Here is a 19027-nt window from a genome sequence, read left to right on the forward strand (position 1 = left end):
GTTGAATTCTTCATTAAATAAGTGCCCACTTTGTTTATATGGAGGAAGCAGTAGCTGGTAGCCATCTGTGCTTAAGTTTTAAACCATTTATTATCTGAGTTGACTGTTTTTACACGAGTTCTTACCTTCAGATGTGTAGCTCGCTTAAAGGCTTTATTACAGACGCTGCAGACGTGACAGCGGTCCTTGCCGTGAGCTTGTCTACAGTGGTGTCGCAGTCTGTTGGCATTCTGGAACACCTGGTTACAGTAGTAACACTGGTTCCGACTATCAGCCTCCGTCTGGTCATCCTTCCCACCTTTATGGGCATCGTCAGAAATCTGGATCACAAACAAAGAGCAGTGATTAAGATACTTAGAATTACTCATAAAGGCTCACACATATACAAGCCTTTGAAAGAAAACATCAGCTGTAAAACAGAGCTTCTTCAGATTTCAACAATTTAAATTTAAGACATTACATTTAGGACATTTTAAGACCTTTTTAAGACTATTATGAATATAGTCTAAGAACTATTAAAAAGGTTACTTATGCTTGCCGTAAACAATGGTAGTTTCATGAGGCTTGTCTTGTCTGAAAATAGGCAAAATGTATCAAGTCTAAAATTTAGACACCGCATGGTGTTTATTTCCATTAAATCCAAATTTTCTTAGATTGATTAAAGTGATTTTTATATCCTCCAGACAGCCCCTGATTCCTCTTCATCTTAGAATAAAGATCTACTGGTGGACACTTATTCTTGAGATGGGTAATCCATCACAGCAGATTATTGTGCTGCCATCTAAACCTGCTCAACTCATTCATCACCTTTGTTTGACAGTTCCTCCCCTGGACATTAGATAACACGCTACACACGAGACAAACACACTCACATTGTATCCGTTGTCAGACGCTCCGTTTGTGGATTGGGAATGGTGGCTGACCAGTATGACCTGCTGGCCTGAGCCAGCTGGCTGTCCTGAAAGACTGGAGTCATTCAGCACTGCAGGAAATGTTTGACCCTAAAGATCAGAAAAGAATCAGACCAGACAGGTGACAAACTACATTATGTCAAGTCTGATCATCACAAATGTTTAATGACATTACTCATTTTTTAAAATCTGTCATAATACCAATTAATACCAATGGATGGCCACTCTAAATGTGTATTTTTGTGCACTGTTGATGTTTTTTACCTGTGCATTGAGGTTTAGTGTGACACCGTCCAGCATACCCTGAGCATCTGCTAGTGTCAGTGTAACACTGCTATCACTGGCCACACCTCCTGGTGACATCACCAGGCTCTGGGACGCAGCAGTATGTGACAGGGTGGTGCTCTGTGGCAGGCTGGAAACTGCAGACAAGTGACAGACTGTCAGTCAGGTTAGTTTTTAACAGACAATTCCTCAACCAGTGAATGACACCATTTGCAACAACAGCCAGAGCTGCATTGTTTTTGCAGCAAATGTAAAGGGATTTTGCACAGTACTGCATTTGGATGTTCTTTGCAAGAAGTGGAATACAAGCCATGAAAACTGAGTCCACCCCAGCTTGTCCTTTTTATGCTGTGTCTGGTGAAATGAATGTACTTTTTGCTGTTATTGATGCTTGCTCTGTTCTGCGCCCTTTGGGGTCATCTTTGCTCCTGGTCCCAGAACAGATGAACACCACCAAATAAAAGTTGCAATTAGAATTACTAAAGTGGTCCTGACTTAACTGTAATAACTTACTGCCAATGTCAACTGAACATTGTCTGCAGTTGCTGCTCCACATTAAAATCATTCAACATGGGATGACTTTTACCGTGATGCGTATGCATTTTTTCACAGCTGATCTATTTCAGGGAGTAATGACACAAGAAGGAGCAGCCACAGTCAAATAAAAGGTTACAGATGCCTCACAGCATGGGAACTAACTCAATTTAAATTATTAACTTTGCATCCTCTATTCTTTATCTCTACTTTAACTACACTACTGTCTGTGAGGTTGGTATTCTCTTTGTTAAAGTAAAATAAAATATTCAAATTAACTTGTTTTACTGTAACCTGCTGCTGTGTGGAAAAGTACTTGCATCATGTGCTGCATGAAACTGGATGACAGTTGCTCATGGCATGGTTGAAAAACACCTTATATTGATGGATTTCTTTATTAAAACAATGTAAGAATGCTTGGCTGCACTGTAAACAGATACACTAGTTGGTCCTCTGTTGTATTTCTGAAAAAGTAGCTCCTTAAGAGGTATTTGTTGCCACCAGGATTCTGGGATCTGTAGTATTAAACGACACTTGCTGTTACTACCAGAAACCATGGATGATGCCCTCATCAACCAGAACTGAGGTACAAAAGGTGCAGTAACTGATTCTGGAAAAGGAATAGTTGATTACTGAATCTAATTCCCAGGTCGTCAAATACTTTTGGTTTTGGGAATGAGACTCAGCAATCAACTAACTTACTTGAGTCTCTCGTCGAAGACTTTAGATCATCTAAAGCCTGAAACTTTTGCCCAATGGCCAATGTCCAATTGCCCTGGCTCAGCTTTTATGATTTATTTAACTGCCCATAGTTTTTGATTTTTAATAACAACTGTAAGTCTGACCCAAGAAAAGCAATTAAATGTTTCAAAGATTTTTCCTTCATTGAACAAAAGCACCTCTGAAACACCATTAAGATTATTATTTGACACTAAAACTCTCCATTAAAGTCTCTTACTAAGAAATTCAATGAAACTAATGAAATCCTTTCATTCACTGAAGGCTACTTTCATTACAGAATTTAGAGAAATGCGTTTGTTTACTAAAATCATCCCATGCTGCACTAGGATAGTTTATATGGCTACAGGCTTCAATGTGATTTGATATTTAGGCCAGTGGTTGTAGTACATGGCTTGCTGTGCATGTGTACCTGTATTTATTGACATGACTGTAACTAGCTGGCTATCAGAGAGCTTCTAGTGGCTTTACTCCTCGACTAAAATTAATGTGACGTTTATTAGTTTTGGTCAAGGAGGGACCTCCACATAGTCTCACAATTTATCAGTCAAAACTCAGGCTGAAGCATATTTACATACCGAGTGAGAGGAATGCTTCAGCCTAATCAATAAAAGCAGACATGCTCCCTGTGTCTCTGTGAAGCAGTGGGGATGTTTTCCACTTGAGTTGAGAGAGCAGGGTAATGAAGAGAGAGAAATGAGACTGGGAATTTGATTAAGCTTCTAGGTGACAAGCCAGTCAACAGAACAATCAGGAGGCAATCTCTGACAAAACAAATCATATTTGCTCACTTCACATCACACAAGCCCTTTACTCTTATCGCAGACTGGTCTGCACAATTAATTGACAACAATTGAATTCACATATAGGCTAAAGTCTTGAAACTCAAAAGTACATCCTCTTAATATGCACATACAGTAGGCTATACACGTATCCGCACTTCATTACGGATGGATTGTATAGCACCAAAAGATAAAAGAAAGAACAGAAAGAAAGATGAATGACATGCAGATTAAGACCAAGGGCATGAAGGTCAGGATATAATTTCAAGGCCCACAAAAGATTCATTCTCTTTGCCTATGAGATGATGCTCTGAGCTAAGTGTGACTCAATGTTGTCCATAGTGCTGTCAGTTTCTCTGTATACTAACAACAACTTTGTTCAGTCATATTTGTCAGTATCTAAAAAAGGCAAAAATACAACAACAACATTGTGAGGAGCAGACAAAACAGGATGTTTTTGTGCCCTAATGTAAATTGCAGATATTGGCATGTGTGGTGACAGTAAGTGTGACTATTCCATTTGGAGTGCAAGCGCATCCTTCACTGGATTACCATCTTCTGATTTAGTGTCAGTCTTTCATTGCTGCAGTTTTTCACATTCCTGTGGGATGTCGACCTGGGCAAGCCTTGAAAGTCTATCTGGGAGCTATTTCAGCTTTACACACACACTATGATGACTACATAGTGGGGGCGCACACCTTGGCATGCAATTTCATGAGAAGGGCATTGATTGAGAGACTGTTAGAGCCTCTCCATCAGTGTTTTATCCTGGCATCTATCACTGGTGTTGGAGGCCTGGGAAACCTCTTTTGAATTATTAAAAGACTTTCGGGCTGACGTTACTCTCATGTAGTGGCATTCATGCTCCCTCTTGCACTGGCTAACCATTTGAGTAAACTACACACACTCATTCACCTGTCATATCCTTTTGTATTTGAAGTGGCTACAGATTACTGCTGTTTTGTTCTCTGCGCTTTGCTTTACAGATATCATATCTGACAGAGAGAAAAGGCTTTGTGTTCACTCACAAAAAGTCAAAGTCAAACTTTTGCTACATTTTCAGTTGTAGGATGGTACTAACGTTACTGTTAATGTGATTAGCTATATAATTTAAAAGTGCCAGAATTGACATACGAGAGTAGCACTACCATATTCTATCACCCTCAATGCCTCCTGAAAATCGACTATCATTTAGCCTGCCAGCCAGCCAAATAAACTCATAACCAACATTAGTGTAACATTAGCCTGATCAAAAAATTCTTACTATGGCTTACCCTTGGTTACTTACTTGGTTCGTAAGTGCAAACTCTCTGACAGATCATACAATGTGTAGCTACATGTGCAGACTTGAGTGGCACACTCAAGCACAGTCATTGATTTTGGGCAAAAGGCAAAAGCAATTAGGTTCTCTCTGACTTATTTCATTTCTTTTTCTATGAAGCAAACTATTTAGTCAGACAGCAAAAGTAACGCGGATTACAATTTCAGACAGTTTGAAGAACCGCAACAAAAACAGACCACATCCGCAAGACCTTAGGAACTGAACATGTATTAAATGTTCTGTCTGACTTTTCATAGAGAAGACACCCTTCTTTTCCCACTTAGGAAGAAAACATGCAAAGCTTTACATAGTCTTACCTGCCATTCCAGTGTTGGCGGGGCTCTGAGGTAGGAGGTGGTCGTTGGTGATAGTTAGGGTCGCGCTGGTGGGCTGGCTGTTGAGTGGCGATGCCAGCCTGATGCTGCCATTCATCTCTGCACCATTAGGGTTGCTATGCTGGGCGAGCAGGTCCTGACCTGCAGAGGTATGGAGAAAAGCTATTTTTAGTCAAGAATTTCAGGCTCTTTTTTATATTAAGTTATGATAAGAGGGAACCTATTTGCCTTTTTGAGGAGGAAAAGTGATGCTGTGTACTTTTCCTGGTGATGATAAAATATAAATGAGAGACTGATATGACTTCAGACATTTAGGTTGAAAGCCATGCACTGTGATCTATCATTTCTTCTTTTACACTACCTGTAGTTAAAGAAAGAAAAATGCATCATAAAAAACACTAGTGAATATATTGGTGCAGCTTCAGGAGAAAGCAAAACAAAGAATATGACTACAATTATACAATAACAGTTTGCTATTGCCTTTGAATCACAACACAGTGAACCCATCAGAATGCCGGATGAAACAAAGTCCAAGTGGTGCCCAGAGGAAATTCTCTGACTGCTCCAGTCATGCAAGCAGGAAATGATGTATTTTGACTCAAGGGGACTCAGAAAAAGTGACACAGATCCAATTTACCTCGACAGTGTGGATAGAGCATATATCCTCCACTGATATACGACTATCTGGGGGAAGGGGCTAAGAGTTGGAAATGACAAACGTACAAAAAAATGGTGGTATATTACTCATAACCTTTCACACACTGAGGTTTTTAATCTTGATTTGGTGAAGTAGCTTCAAAATGAAACAAAGGGCTGAGAGTTATTATAGCGTCTGTTTATTTTCTTCCTCTACCTGCAAACATGTTCACCAGAATGAGGAAATCAATAAATGTGTTACAGATCCTCGAGGGAATTTTGTCTGTTTCTTCAGCTTGTGAAAAGACAAGGTGAGGTGTGTACAGTATGTAGCTACAGATTTGTATGTTTGTTTTGATAGACATGTGGTCCGTACCTGATATGGTGAGGGTGATCTCCTGAGGGTTTCCTGCTGCGGCGCTGGAACAAGAAGCCGAGGCAAGGGCTTGAGTCAGACTGGGGTTGTTGATAGTTAGCGTGATCTCCTGACTGCTGGTGCCTCCGGCAATCAACCCAGAGCTGCCAATGACATGGCTTAGGTCCTGAGAACCTGCAGAATCCACAGGAAAGCGTAGATCCATTACTTAGCTCAAAACAGAGAGCGTCTAGTGAGTAATTTTCCCAGCTACAGCCGTCACACATACCTGTGGTGTCCTGCTCGGAGAGGCCGGACATTGTGACCTGAGCAGGTGTGATGGCGGAGGGCTGCAGGGCCAGGCTGGTCAGTGGGTGGATGACGACATTGGCAGACACTGAGGGGTCATTCGTGGACATGAGCTGGCTGCCAGAGTGGGAAACGAGGCCAGTGTCAACGCTCAGGGGTTGAGAGAGGAGGCCGCCTTGTTGTAAAGTCTGCTGGAGGAGGGCAGGGTCAATCTGGAAGAGAAAGTACTACTTCAGATGAAAGAAGAAGAGTAATGTCAAGGAAGGAAAGGAGAGTGACATTTGCAGAAATGTGGAGGGAAACAGCAAGAGCCCAAGGCAAGATGACTGCTTTTTGAAAAACATTTCAGGAAAGTTCAGGAAAATACAACCCCTCGATACTTTCACTTTTGTGTGTAAGTGTAAATTTTCTTTATTGGAGATGTAGTCTCTGTTTCCAGCTCTGGAACAACAGATGTAATTTAGCTAATAGCAAACTTTGGTACAAAATAAAGAAGCACACCAATAAATAAAAAAAGATGGTAAAAATGGCTGGCAAAACGAGCTGTTTCTATGTTGGTCCATGGTCCTGGAATGACCTGCAAAGTCAAGCTCAGACTTGAGACTGTTATCTCTTTAACTGATTTTAAACTAGGAACAGCTGAAGTGGTTGCTGCTAGCTGCAGTTGCTTCCATTAAGTCATAAACACATGACAATTTTGCTGTCTTGTTAATGTACTACAATGTATTATGTAATGCATTTTTCTGTCTGTACTATCACTGCTGTTGTGATCTGATGTGCTTGTTCTTGTTATGTGTAAATGTTGCTGTTCGAGCTTGTCTTGGCAGGCATCTCTTGAAAAAGACATTTTATCACCACATGACTTCCTAGTTAAATAAAGTTCATAAATTCCTCTTTGACAACCTAAATATGCAATGTAAGATGCATTGCAATAATTCTGATGGAAATTTGTAATATATATGTCTGATCTACATACTTTCTCTGAAACACTTCTATATCCTGTATTGTTTTGGATGATCACAGAAACCTCACCCTCAACCCCAACAATGTCAACAACTTGTATTATTAGTGGGTTATACATGGCAGTAAGAACATACAGATTCAAGCTCTATTAAACCTTTACACTATTAAACAGCTTTTGACCTCAGATTCTGCCTTGTACCATTGTTGAAAAGAACAGGGATCGATCAATCACTGGTTTAAAACATTTGTTGATGTCCAAATATATCTATAAATAGAAAGTATTGTAGTGTGTGGTTATTGCCTGTTGTTTAAGTATATAATACGCTCATGTATTGGTCTAAACATCACATGCAGATGGGTGCCATTAATAAATAATGATGACAAGAATTATGCAGGCTTCTTTTAATATACTTTAGAGTGAATATTGAGTTCCTGAAGATACTGAAGACATGGTATTACTTATTGCACTTATTCCAATATTAAAACTTCACGTTAACCATAAACAAAGTGAATGGTTCTAAATGCCAGTGTGCAGATCAGAGGGGTCTAATATAACATTTTCATTTATTACTTTAACAGCTGAGTGAATAAAACTCATTTAATCTCGCTCTGGTGCTCTTGTGGGATTGTAGGATTTCTCCCCCACCAGACTGCTTATTTGGTTTAGTGCTCACTGGCTGCATTATGACAAAAAAAAAACATTCAATCTGCTATTGTTGAGCGAAGGCTGCAACATGCCCTGCATGAACCATCATTACCTAATAAAGTGCCATTATGGTAATTCATCTGCAGTAAAAAGCATAACTTATTAATAGTTGCTGGAATCCTTTTAACCACATGATTGCTGCACAATTAGTGACTAGATTTACGCGCAAACAAATCTCCTAATTACAAGACAGTGGTCTCTGGGTGGCTTTGCATTTATATTTGTGCACACACAATGTGCAAATAAAACTGCACTAATTAAGATCTACTCTACCAAAAGTAAATCTGATGATACAACAACAAATCCCAAAACCATTTTGCTCAAACTATTCTGTAATTGGGTATCACGTTACGTACAAGATGATATACACCCCAGGAATAATTATAAAGTTGACTCATTCAATTGACTTCTGCTCAAATTAATTATGGAAATAAAGAAAAGACCAGATGTAAAGCCTTGTGATTGAAGAGCTGCATTTCAAAGAGGTTTAGCACTTAAACTGAAAGCAAACCACTGCAACCAGATATCTGACTAATTAAACAGACCTTATTAACAAACATTTGGTGAGATGTACTCACAGAATATTAATGTACTCAAATCATTGTGAATTATAAACTCTTACTAAATATGTTAATGAATATAATACAAGTAAACCCTTAAATTAAAAATTAAATGAACCATTTCACAATGTTGGATTTTTATAAACAAAGTGCACATATTTTGGAAATGTTGGGCTATAAACAAAAGGTTGGCTCGGCTGAAAATGGTTTATAATGTTTAGTATGTTATACGTTTAATCGTCATGCTATGGCATGAAAGACTAAAAACATTACACACACAGTGACCAGTGAACCAGGTGAAGTTAAGATAATGTGTTACTCAAGGCTTCTTTTCCCAGGCATGCTTTTTCCAGACAACTGCATAATTCCAGCCAGAAAGTTTTGAGAGAATAAGTTGAAATGGATTTAGTTTCAAAGCAGCACTCCACAGCTCCAGTGGGAACATTTTGAGTTTAAGCTGAAGGACAGACGAGAGCCCATTAACATGAATGAGACGATATGACGACTTTGTTTAAAAGTATGGACAATGGAAAAGTAGCAATACAACTAACCTCTGACTCTTTATAACCCTGCGCCAAATGTTCAGTATTTATTTAAATTAAATTTGTAATATTTTTTCACATCCCTTTTCCAGTGTCTCAATATTCTTAAGCATTAAAAGTTCACTGCTCTTTGAAAAGGTTAACTTGTCTTATTATTCTATTATATCAGTGGCGTAAAATGGTCTTAAAATCATAATAGTATCATTTATCGCCGTTAGCTCTGGGACAAAATCTCATTCAAAAAAAGTTATCATGACAGACCTTGTTCGAACACCCTGAAATAAACCAATGACAAAAAAGAGACTACTTCTCCCAGCTGTTCCTCCAAATGATGCATCAAAATGATTTGATTCCTCTCAATAAAAAAAAATCTGCACAAGCTCAATTCTTTCAAGATACTCATAAAAGGGAACATTCTCTGCTGAGAACTTGAGCCACGACCGACAAAAAAGGTAAAGCGATGACACACGGTTAATAACACAAAGTTCAGTAGGAGGTGTGTATAACCTGGAGCGTGATGTTGTTGATGTTGCTGGTGTCGATGCCAGAGATCTGGACATTGGGGCACACCAGGTTGGCAGGCGTCAGCTGCAGGTGGATGCCATCCAGGGTGGTCAGGCCATCAGGGAGAGACACAGTCAGGTCTCCAGCAGCTGCAGAACACACACACAAACACACATATTTAGATATTTCACATTCAGCCAACCAATTTTATGCCAATGTTAGAGTAAGTAAGATAACCTTCCAGGTAGCAGCTCTTTATATATAACCTACTGTTCAGCTCAACCAACTATTCATTCCAGAACTAACTGATTGCCAGCAGTTGATTAGCAGGTTATGGCCAGGAAAGAAGCAAAGGTTTATTAACAGGGCTATGCCTGGAACTTGATTGATAAGAGGTACCTTTATAGTACCAGATGAGGATGACCCTGGAGTGACATACATTATTTTAAATCTCATGTCAAAGGCCAGATGTGAATGCATGACATTCAGTCCATTATACACAGTGCTACTCTTCTAAGCAACGAAAATGGGCTGAAAATTTCTGCAGGTGCATGAAAACTCCTGAAGTAAGAGCACTGAATATCTCGTGAATAAGTACCACCAAAAGACTGAGAGAGAAGAAAGGAAATCTAGCAACAAGCTCAATCTTTTCCAAAAAGATTAAAGGAGAGGAGAGTTTTTTTGGGACACGTTTGTTGGCAGTGAACTATGGATTTCTCTCCAAAAAAACAAAACAAAACAGAGGGAGTGAGTTACAGTGCTAAAGAAAAAGAGAGCAATGACTGGAAAACATTTTTGGCCACCTCCCCGACTGTCATGCTCTGGCAGCTATGTGGGGAAACTAATTTCATGGCTGCAGATGACAGCCAGACTTCCGTCAACATATTTAATTTGAGGACAAAATTATTACCCCCCCATGTTAAAGTTTTTTTTCAAAATTTTCCCAAGTGCTTTTTTAATAGAGTAAGGAATTTTCAACATAGCATTTCTAAACATACCAGTTTTCTTTAGAAAGCATACATTATTTCTATTTGCACACAATAACAGAATTATTTCAGAAAAAAACAAAAATTACCATGGTCAATATTATTAGCCCCTTTGAGAACTGACCTTCTTATTGAGCCATAGCACAAACCACTGTTGTGCAATGATGTGCTTTAACTTTGTAATGCTCAAAGCTTGTAAAAATCTATTTAAAACTGAAGGTTATCTTCCAATTTATGCACAGTTTAAAAACCTCAGTGAGGGTTTGAGCTGTCACTTGAGAAAGCATCATGCCAAAAACAAAAGAAATCAGTTTAGACTTGAGAAAAAGAATTGTTGATGCTCACAAAGCAGGAGAAGGATAAACAAAGTTATCACAGCGTTTCCAAATGTCAAGAACTGGAGTGTGAAGTATCATCAAGAAATTCAAAGAGAGACACACAGTACAGAACAAGGCTGGCAGAGATAGAAAGCAAAAGGTTTCAAAGACTCTGGAAAGAAAACTAGTGAGAGATGAGTCTAAAGACCCCAGAACAACTGCAAGACACTAGTGAATGATTTAGCCAAGTCGGGAATTGTAGTCTCAAAGAAGACAATCACTAGAGCCCTGCACAGGAATGGACTGCAAGGTTACAAACCAAGAAAAACTCCACTTCTGCAGAAGAGACACCTTCACGCCAGAGAAAACTTATGCATATTGAAAGTGTGTCCTTTGGTCAGATGAGAAGAAACTAGAGCTCTTTGGCCAAAGAGACGATGGTTATGTTTGGAGAAAGAAGGGAGAGGAATATAACCCAAAGAACACCGACCCCACAGTGAAACACATTGGTGGGAGTATTATGCTGTGGGGATGCTTCAGTGCATCTGGAACTGAGAATCTTGTCAAGGTGGAAGGAATCATAAAGAAAGGAGGACATGTGAAGATTTTGAAAAAAAAACAAAAACCCTCAAGCAGTCAGCAGCAAGACTGGTCTGGGTCGTTGCTTTGTCTTCCAACATGACAACGACCCAAAACACACATCACCTCTGGTGAAGAACTGCCTCCAGAAGACCAAAGTGAACATTATTGACCTGCCTGCACAAAGACCTGACTTGAATCCCATTGAAAATCTGTGGGGTGAACTGAAGACCAAGGTCCATGCCAGAAGAACGTAAAATCTGGAGGAGCTTGAGAGAGTTACCAAAGAAAAACGGGCTGAGATTCCTCAGGAGACGTGTCTGAGACTTGTTGAAAACTACAACAATGACTGCAGGCTGTTATCCAGCAAAAAGGACACACAATTATTAACATCAGGGGGGCTAATAATTTTGAACCTTGTAGTTTTTGGTTGTTGTGAAATAATTTTGTTTCTGTGTGCAAATTAAAATGAAAATCCTTGCTCTGTTTAACAACACTTGGGAAATACTTAAAAAAAAAAAAAAAAAAAGAAATCTTCATGGGGGCTAATACTTTCGTCCTCGTCTGTATATAAATTGCAGTGTCTGGGAGAAAGTATGCGCATTATGCTGCCATGTAACACCCTTATTATCATTTACAAAGCACCAAAAACTTACAGAAACTTCCAACAGACTTTTAATTTCTATCTGTTTGTTTCAAATTGACAACACACCTTTATTTCAATTTTGTGAAAAGCAAAGTGGATTTCATGAGGCCAAATGTGAGGACAGAGAGCTGACCATAAAACAACCTTCACCCATACTAGTCATCACATATAACTTTTTTAGTGAATGTCACAAAAACTTTTCATTAAAGAGTTAGTCATGAAGAGGAACCTTACTATAGAACTCTGAAAATCCTCATTTTATGTCAAGGCTTAGCATCTTTGCATTTTATACTATTTGAGAAGACATTTAATTAACATTTTACCATGTATACACAGCAAAGCCTTCAGTGCTCAGCTGCTTATGTGTGAAAGCCTGTTACAGATGCCTGAAATAGATCATCCTTCTTTGACAACTTCATCTGCTTCCAAAACACTGGGAAGATGAGCACAAATATCCTAAGTGAATGTTTGGAGGCTCTTTTGGAGCACAAAACAAAGATTTGAGTTGAAAACCATCAAATAGTATCCTGCAATCAGAGGAAAGAGAGTACACGAGAGGTGGCTTGTGGTGATAAAACACCTTCCACCTCGAAGCATGGGCCTCATCAGTCACAGCAATGAAATTCATCTTCCCCTGAGCAGCCGTGTTGATGCCGCCAACTGATTGCAGAACGACTGACAATGGAAATGATGATCCCTGCAGCATTTCAGCAACACTCACAAACTTGGGTGGATTAATCATAAGCCTGACGTTGTAATCACACTAAGCTCCAAATGCCAATAAAATGTGTGTTGGCAGGCTATACATAATACTGCACAGTGGCTCTTTGGGGTAATAAAAGTTGGAGCCTCTGTTTTATTGTCTCAGGGTCATTTCGTCCTCTCAAAAATGGTGCCTGTGGACCATGATGCACTATAACAGACTGCTGTTTGTCTTCTCGGTACACTGCTCTACACAACTTGAAATAAGATATGCTAATTTTCTTATCCTCTACTGCTCTGAATGATTAATTAAAAGCTATTTTTTCTCTGTGCATGTATGTATAAATCTTTTATATAATCCCTACCTGACATGGAGGCAGGCAGGATGGCCTGTCCCACCAGTCCTGGCTGCAGTAGATTCTGGTCAAACTGTCCTGTCAGGACTGGGTTGGCTGGGAGGTAAATGTTGGGGTCAGAGCTGGGTGTTTGTAGCAGACCCACAGGTTGAAGAGCGTCCGAAGCTGTCGGCTGCTGCCCCTGGCCCGATGCCACACCCTGGCCGGTCCCCGGGTCTTGACCCTGACTGGCCTGACTAGTGGATGAGCCAGACCGCTTGGATTTGTTTCTGTCGCTGTTCGGCCGGAGGTGGCACTGGATGTGTGTTTTGCGGTGGCCTGAAGTTCTGAAGCGTAGTTCACAGAAGGGACATTTGAAGGGCTTGGAGCCAGTGTGGAGGCGCATGTGCACCTTTAAGCTGCCTTTTGTGGAGAAGGAGGTGTTGCACATGTGACAACTGAACAGTTTCTGACCTGCAAAGATAAGGAGATTGTTAGAGCCTCAAGTCATGCTCAGCTGACTGCCTCTATTACAACTCTAGGACAACTTTTTGTCTCTTTATTGTCAAAAATTTCAGATGTCCTCTCTGCTCTTTGTCTTCTCTTTGCATTGTGTGGATCAAGCAGTGATGGAAATGTCCTGAATGTTGCAAATATCAAACAGCTTTGAAATTACAACAGCCCCAAAGTCTGCAATCTGCACAGAGAGCTTTAAGATTTTATTTAACTTCACTTTTTCTTCCTCATACAGTTTACAAGGTTTCAATACAGCTGGACTGGGGACCATTACAAAATGCCACACGTGTAAAATTGTTAAAGACATAGAAGTAGCATTTTGGGAAATGTTTCCTTTCTTGCTGAGAGATAGATGGAAAGATTGATACACTCATATTTATACGTTCATTATGAAGCCCCACCAGGGTCGGTTACCAAAGCTTAGCATGACCACTGGAAATGGGGAATCAACTCTCTGAACATAACATGATTTTCTAAGTGTGGCCTACTACTGTGAGTATTTAGCAGCTGATTCTGGCCAATTTTATTGAGTGTCCTAAAAATGGGTTGGCATCTCTCATACTATGTTAGATTGGTTTTACTCGTATTCTCAAAATAGGACTAAGTGTTAGTAAGTGATAAGTGTTACTATTGGGGATTGCAGACCCTCCACAGACTTTTTGTTTTATGGAGTACCTCAGGGGTTAGTCTTTGGCCCCCTGCTTTTTTCTCCATTTACATGTTCGCACTATGACACATAATCCACAAACACAATATTAGTGTCCCCACCAGTAACAACCAGCTAAACACTCCCTGGGAACGCCCAACTTAAAAACAGGCTGTCACATAATTTACTTCAAGTGATTACAGACAAATCCAAAGTCATTATCATAGACTCAGACACTTCACATAATCACACCTCATAACAACTTGGTTTACTCTTCACCAGTGTCACAGGAAAGCTTGTCAATTGTCCAGTCTTGTTTAATCAGTTATACAGATTCTCTAAGATCCTGTCTTTTCTGTCTTCCAAGAACCTAGAAATTGTCATTCATCATCACATCCTGCTTAGATTACTGCAGCACAATTTACTTGAGCAATCTTAACTAATTAATCTTAGTTAATTCAAAATGCTGCTGCAAGACTCCGCACTAATTTCCACAAAAACACACATAACTCCAATTTTAGCTTCATTACAATGGCTACGTATGCCTTTTAGAATCAATTTAAAGTTTTTAACTATCACTTTTAAAGTATGGAGACGACTTGCACCATAAGCCCCCTGAGACCCCTATTTCTGAGCACAAACTCCTTGCTATCCTAGAGTCTGTCACCTGAACCCCAGAAAATCACAGCATGTCATTTTTACACTAAACTTTCCATATTAATTAAACAAACTAGATTTAATAGCTTAATTAGTGAGCTTTTGATGTGCCAGTAGGTGGATTTTGCTCCTTTTGGACAGAACTAGGGTGGCTGTTTCCCCCTGTTTTCGGTCTTTTTACAAAGCTAAGCTCACCAGCTGCTTGTGGTTGCTTCATATTTACTGTACAGACATGAGATTAGTATCAGTCTTGTTGGCTTACTCTCAGCAAGAAGTACGTCTGTTTTCCATAATGTCCAAATATTCCTCTATCTAAATTTAATCTGTATCAAATCTCCTGTCTTGTTTCACATATGACAATGCTCCAGAAATCCCTCAACCAGTGGCAACTGTGTAAGAAACTTCCATCTCAACTTAATTAAGCAATAAATTTAAAAGTCTAACCGGTATGTGTCTTCACATGGCAGTCCAGAGTAGATTTCACTGTAAAGCTCTTCCCACATTCATCACATTTATAAGGTCTTTCTCCCGTATGGATCCGAATGTGCCTAGACATTGAAGCAGGTGGACAAATTTGAAAGAGAACAAAGACAAATGAGAGATTAATGCTGGGGGAAAAAAGAAAAGACAGCAAGTGAGTGCAACTTAAGTCTGCAGTGTGAAATAATGGAAACAGATGGCACAACATGCAGCCTTGACAGTGTTGACTGGTTATTACCCATGAGCACTCTTCCATTTTATGACTTTAGTTCCCAGAGATGATGAGCTTCTAAGAAACTGCATGCTGACTCCAACTTGAAAACTTAAATAATAAATGTGGCTCAATGGTTCTAAGGTGTTTAAAAGAAGAAAAGTCAAAGCTTCTGCAAAATCAAACTGTTTTCACACTCTTGAAAACATATTTTCTGTTACAAACAGATAACCAGGAAATGTGACCCGATGCATTTTCGACTGACTTTAATTTCTACATCTGGCACATAACTGCCTTTGTAAACTGCATGAGGCAACCCACTAACCCTTGATGTGCTTTCAGTAAGTGTGTTTTACTTATATATGTATAGTATTAAAATGAAATTGACCATGGATTCGTCCCCAAAACCAAGAATGTAAATCATCAATATTTACCTGACGAGGTCACTGGGCTTCTTGAAGCTCTTGGGACAGAAATTGCAGCAGTTGGCAAACTTGGGTTCTGTTTCTAGTTCCACGGCCTTGTCCTTGATCTCGCTGATTCGATCCCTCTCGGCCGCTGACTGGGCGAGTATCCTCTCCGACACTGAGGCCTCCTCGCCGGGATCCTTTGCCAGCTCAGCCGCCTGCTCCTCCGTGAAAGTGATGATTTCTAAACCCCTCCTCTTTGATGTCTTCTGCTCCCCTTCCTCTCCATCGTCCTCCTCTTCCTCCTCAACATCTTGATTATCTAGACCTATAACTGTGAGAATTAGGGTCTGTTATCACTGTGTGTTTTTCAATTACACTTCATGCTAGGCAGCTCAAACTGAGGCTAAGATGTGTATACAATTAAATATTTTAATTTTATTTTAAATTTTTAATTTGACTAAAAATACACATATCGCAACAGCAGGATAACTGCATTAAAATTACTTGAAAGCTAAACACCAGAGTAGAAACTTTTGTCCTGAATTTTAAAAGAGAGCTATTCAAAAATCAATTTGTTGCATGCTGATAGTGTGTACTAGTGTTTCCCAATTCCCTTTCTTTTCAAAATTATTTTCACATTCATATATAGGTAATGAGACTTCTGAATGTTATCAAGGCGTTCTTACTTTGATCCTCCACAGCATGCTCCTTCTTCATATGCTTTTTACACAGCAGGCTAGTCCTGAAGCTCTCATCGCACATTGAGCACTTGAAAGACTTGATGTGGATAATCATGTGGCGGTTCAGGCTGCCATTGGTTGTGAATGAGGCGTCACAAATATTACACTTGAAGGGCTTCACTCCTGTCAGCGAGAGACGAGAAAGTCAGGGTTTGACATTGCAAGATACATTCAAAACTTTTTAAGCTTTACTAAAGAAAGTTGATTTAAAAATAATTTAACCCCCCCCCAGACCCAAAGCATTGTATGTATTTAGTTTTTTTCAATACGTACAAAAAATACGTACAAAAAAATTTTGTCCCAATCTTGTACTTATTTCATCTTACGATAAATACTCCTCATAGCTGTTTTTTAAAGACATTAAGATAGTTTGTGAAACCTGAATTTTAATCATTTTTTCCATTATGGATAATGGTATCATGGGAAGAAATGCATAACCAGTTTAATCCTTTAAATATTCCAATTTAAATACAGTGGAATGTGATACAATTAATGGTGCTCATGATCTTTAAAGGTTTTGAGGTTTTCAAATCTAATTAATATAGGAATTTTTGGGAGATTTCTCAGCAGCTGACATAAAGGGAGCTCACCTGTATGTGTATTGAGGTGAGACTTCAGCACTCCGGCTGATACAAAGGCTCGTCCACAGAGATGACATCTATATGGTTTCTCCCCAGTGTGGGAACGCACATGCTGCTTCAGATGGCTTGACTTCTTAAAGCCCTTATTACACCAGTTACACCTGAAAAAAGGGGGGGGGGAAAGGGCCTCATAATTTTTTCCACTGTTAACAGCATCACTCAGAGAAGATGACAAATTTGATGAAAAACTGACAGACCTAACCTTCTACTTTCTTTGTAGTTTATTTTTAATCTCAATTATCTAGCTTCACATCGGATCAGCAACTTCCAACTGTTCTATGTGGATATAACAACACAGCATGCATACAGGTGTGTCTATCAAATGTCAGAGTACGTTTCCTTCATAATATTCAAACAAAACTGCATTCTTTACCAAAGTTTCATAATAAACTCCACTGAAACACAAATAAGGTGAATTAATGTCTTCTTCTGAGCACCATTTAACAACATGACAAGTCTTTTGCTGACAGCCAAGTGTCGTGCTCACCAAAGCAGCTGGCAGGTGTCATACATGTTTTGTTTACTTGTTGCATGGGCAGCAATGAGCAACTATTAATTATCCTGTGTGATGTTCTGAAACATTGAAGACACCTTGAGATATATCTGTGTCAAAAGCTGGGGAGCCTGGATGCATCTTTTGTCTTGATTAAAAAAAAAAAAAACTACATGACATTAAATATGGGAAAAGAAATGTTTATTGTTGTGGAATTTGCCTCACTTGCCTCACTAGCTCTTAGAATGTTCCCTGAGTCTCTCTTTATATGGGTGACAACGCAGTCGTGAAAGGTCCAGTCATGGGTCATCTAACCTGAACAGGCACACTAGTAGTTGGTCACTCTGCACAACTATAGTCCATAGCTGCAGAAGTAGGAGAGTAGTGCATCCCCCAGATACTTTCTCCTGAGGTCCCAAGGTTATGGCTTATCGGACAGACAGACAGTCTCCACATTCTCTAGCAGGGCACAATACATGAGCGAGGCCGACAGATACAGTGATTTAGAGGTATGCATAGCTTCTTGTTTTTCACTTATGCCCAATAGAATTTGTATACACATACATAGACACATCAGGCCCATACAAGGTAGCGTGTCAAATTCCAGGGAATGTCAGGGGACAGTAAAATACCTTCACTCGAGAAGTAACCCTCAGAATTGGGTTGCCATTCACAATATTCTCAGTGTATTGCTAATCTGAATTCTCCTCGATCGAGATTCATTAAATACTCCTGTGTGAGTCATCTGGGACTCCTGAACTCTTCTTCAGTGTCTGAGTGAACCATTCTTCAGAATTTCCACTACATTTATAATTTGGATATAAAAGTAAATGACTGAGTTCATTATCTCATATTTTTGACTGAAATTTCGGTTAAAGAATCTGACTTAGGAATGTCTCATTCCATTTGCTGGCCAATTAAAATTAGACTAATTAGTTTCACCTCAGTAAGTAAAACACATTTATCTGAACTTGAGCGTGACTGTGTAGCCTATGTTGCTTTTACTGGAGAAGTTTCTGTAGGGTAAAAACCACCTACATGAAAACATCATGTGTGAGAATGATAAAAATAATTTTTTGCTATTCTTCTACATGGTTGCCTCTTGCCTGAGCGGTACCCTGCCCTGGCTAGCAGAGAAATGTCCAATTAAGGCTAATGCAGAGGAAGTAAGGTTATTTATTTCATTC

The 19027-nt window shown here is 39.4% G+C and overlaps 1 protein-coding gene across 1 annotated transcript in view; it reads right to left on the minus strand.

Annotated features, from left to right (window-relative positions):
- The window catches only part of LOC146321126 (zinc finger protein 236), a 66870-nt gene that overhangs the window by 12200 nt on the left and 35643 nt on the right, over positions 1 to 19027 (minus strand). The window contains exons 18-29 of the mRNA XM_084726160.1: positions 17297 to 17448; positions 16653 to 16829; positions 15991 to 16297; positions 15310 to 15413; positions 13077 to 13520; positions 9485 to 9630; positions 6187 to 6418; positions 5919 to 6092; positions 4889 to 5047; positions 1176 to 1333; positions 873 to 1001; positions 126 to 320 (exon numbers count right to left, since the gene is read on the minus strand). Coding sequence (XP_084582286.1) covers positions 126 to 320; positions 873 to 1001; positions 1176 to 1333; positions 4889 to 5047; positions 5919 to 6092; positions 6187 to 6418; positions 9485 to 9630; positions 13077 to 13520; positions 15310 to 15413; positions 15991 to 16297; positions 16653 to 16829; positions 17297 to 17448 — 2377 coding nt within the window. The remainder of the gene's footprint in view (positions 1 to 125; positions 321 to 872; positions 1002 to 1175; positions 1334 to 4888; positions 5048 to 5918; positions 6093 to 6186; positions 6419 to 9484; positions 9631 to 13076; positions 13521 to 15309; positions 15414 to 15990; positions 16298 to 16652; positions 16830 to 17296; positions 17449 to 19027) is intronic.

Source organism: Lutjanus erythropterus, chromosome 9 (assembly GCF_056507025.1).
Source record: "Lutjanus erythropterus isolate fLutEry1 chromosome 9, fLutEry1.hap2, whole genome shotgun sequence".
Lineage (NCBI taxonomy): Eukaryota > Metazoa > Chordata > Actinopteri > Lutjaniformes > Lutjanidae > Lutjanus > Lutjanus erythropterus.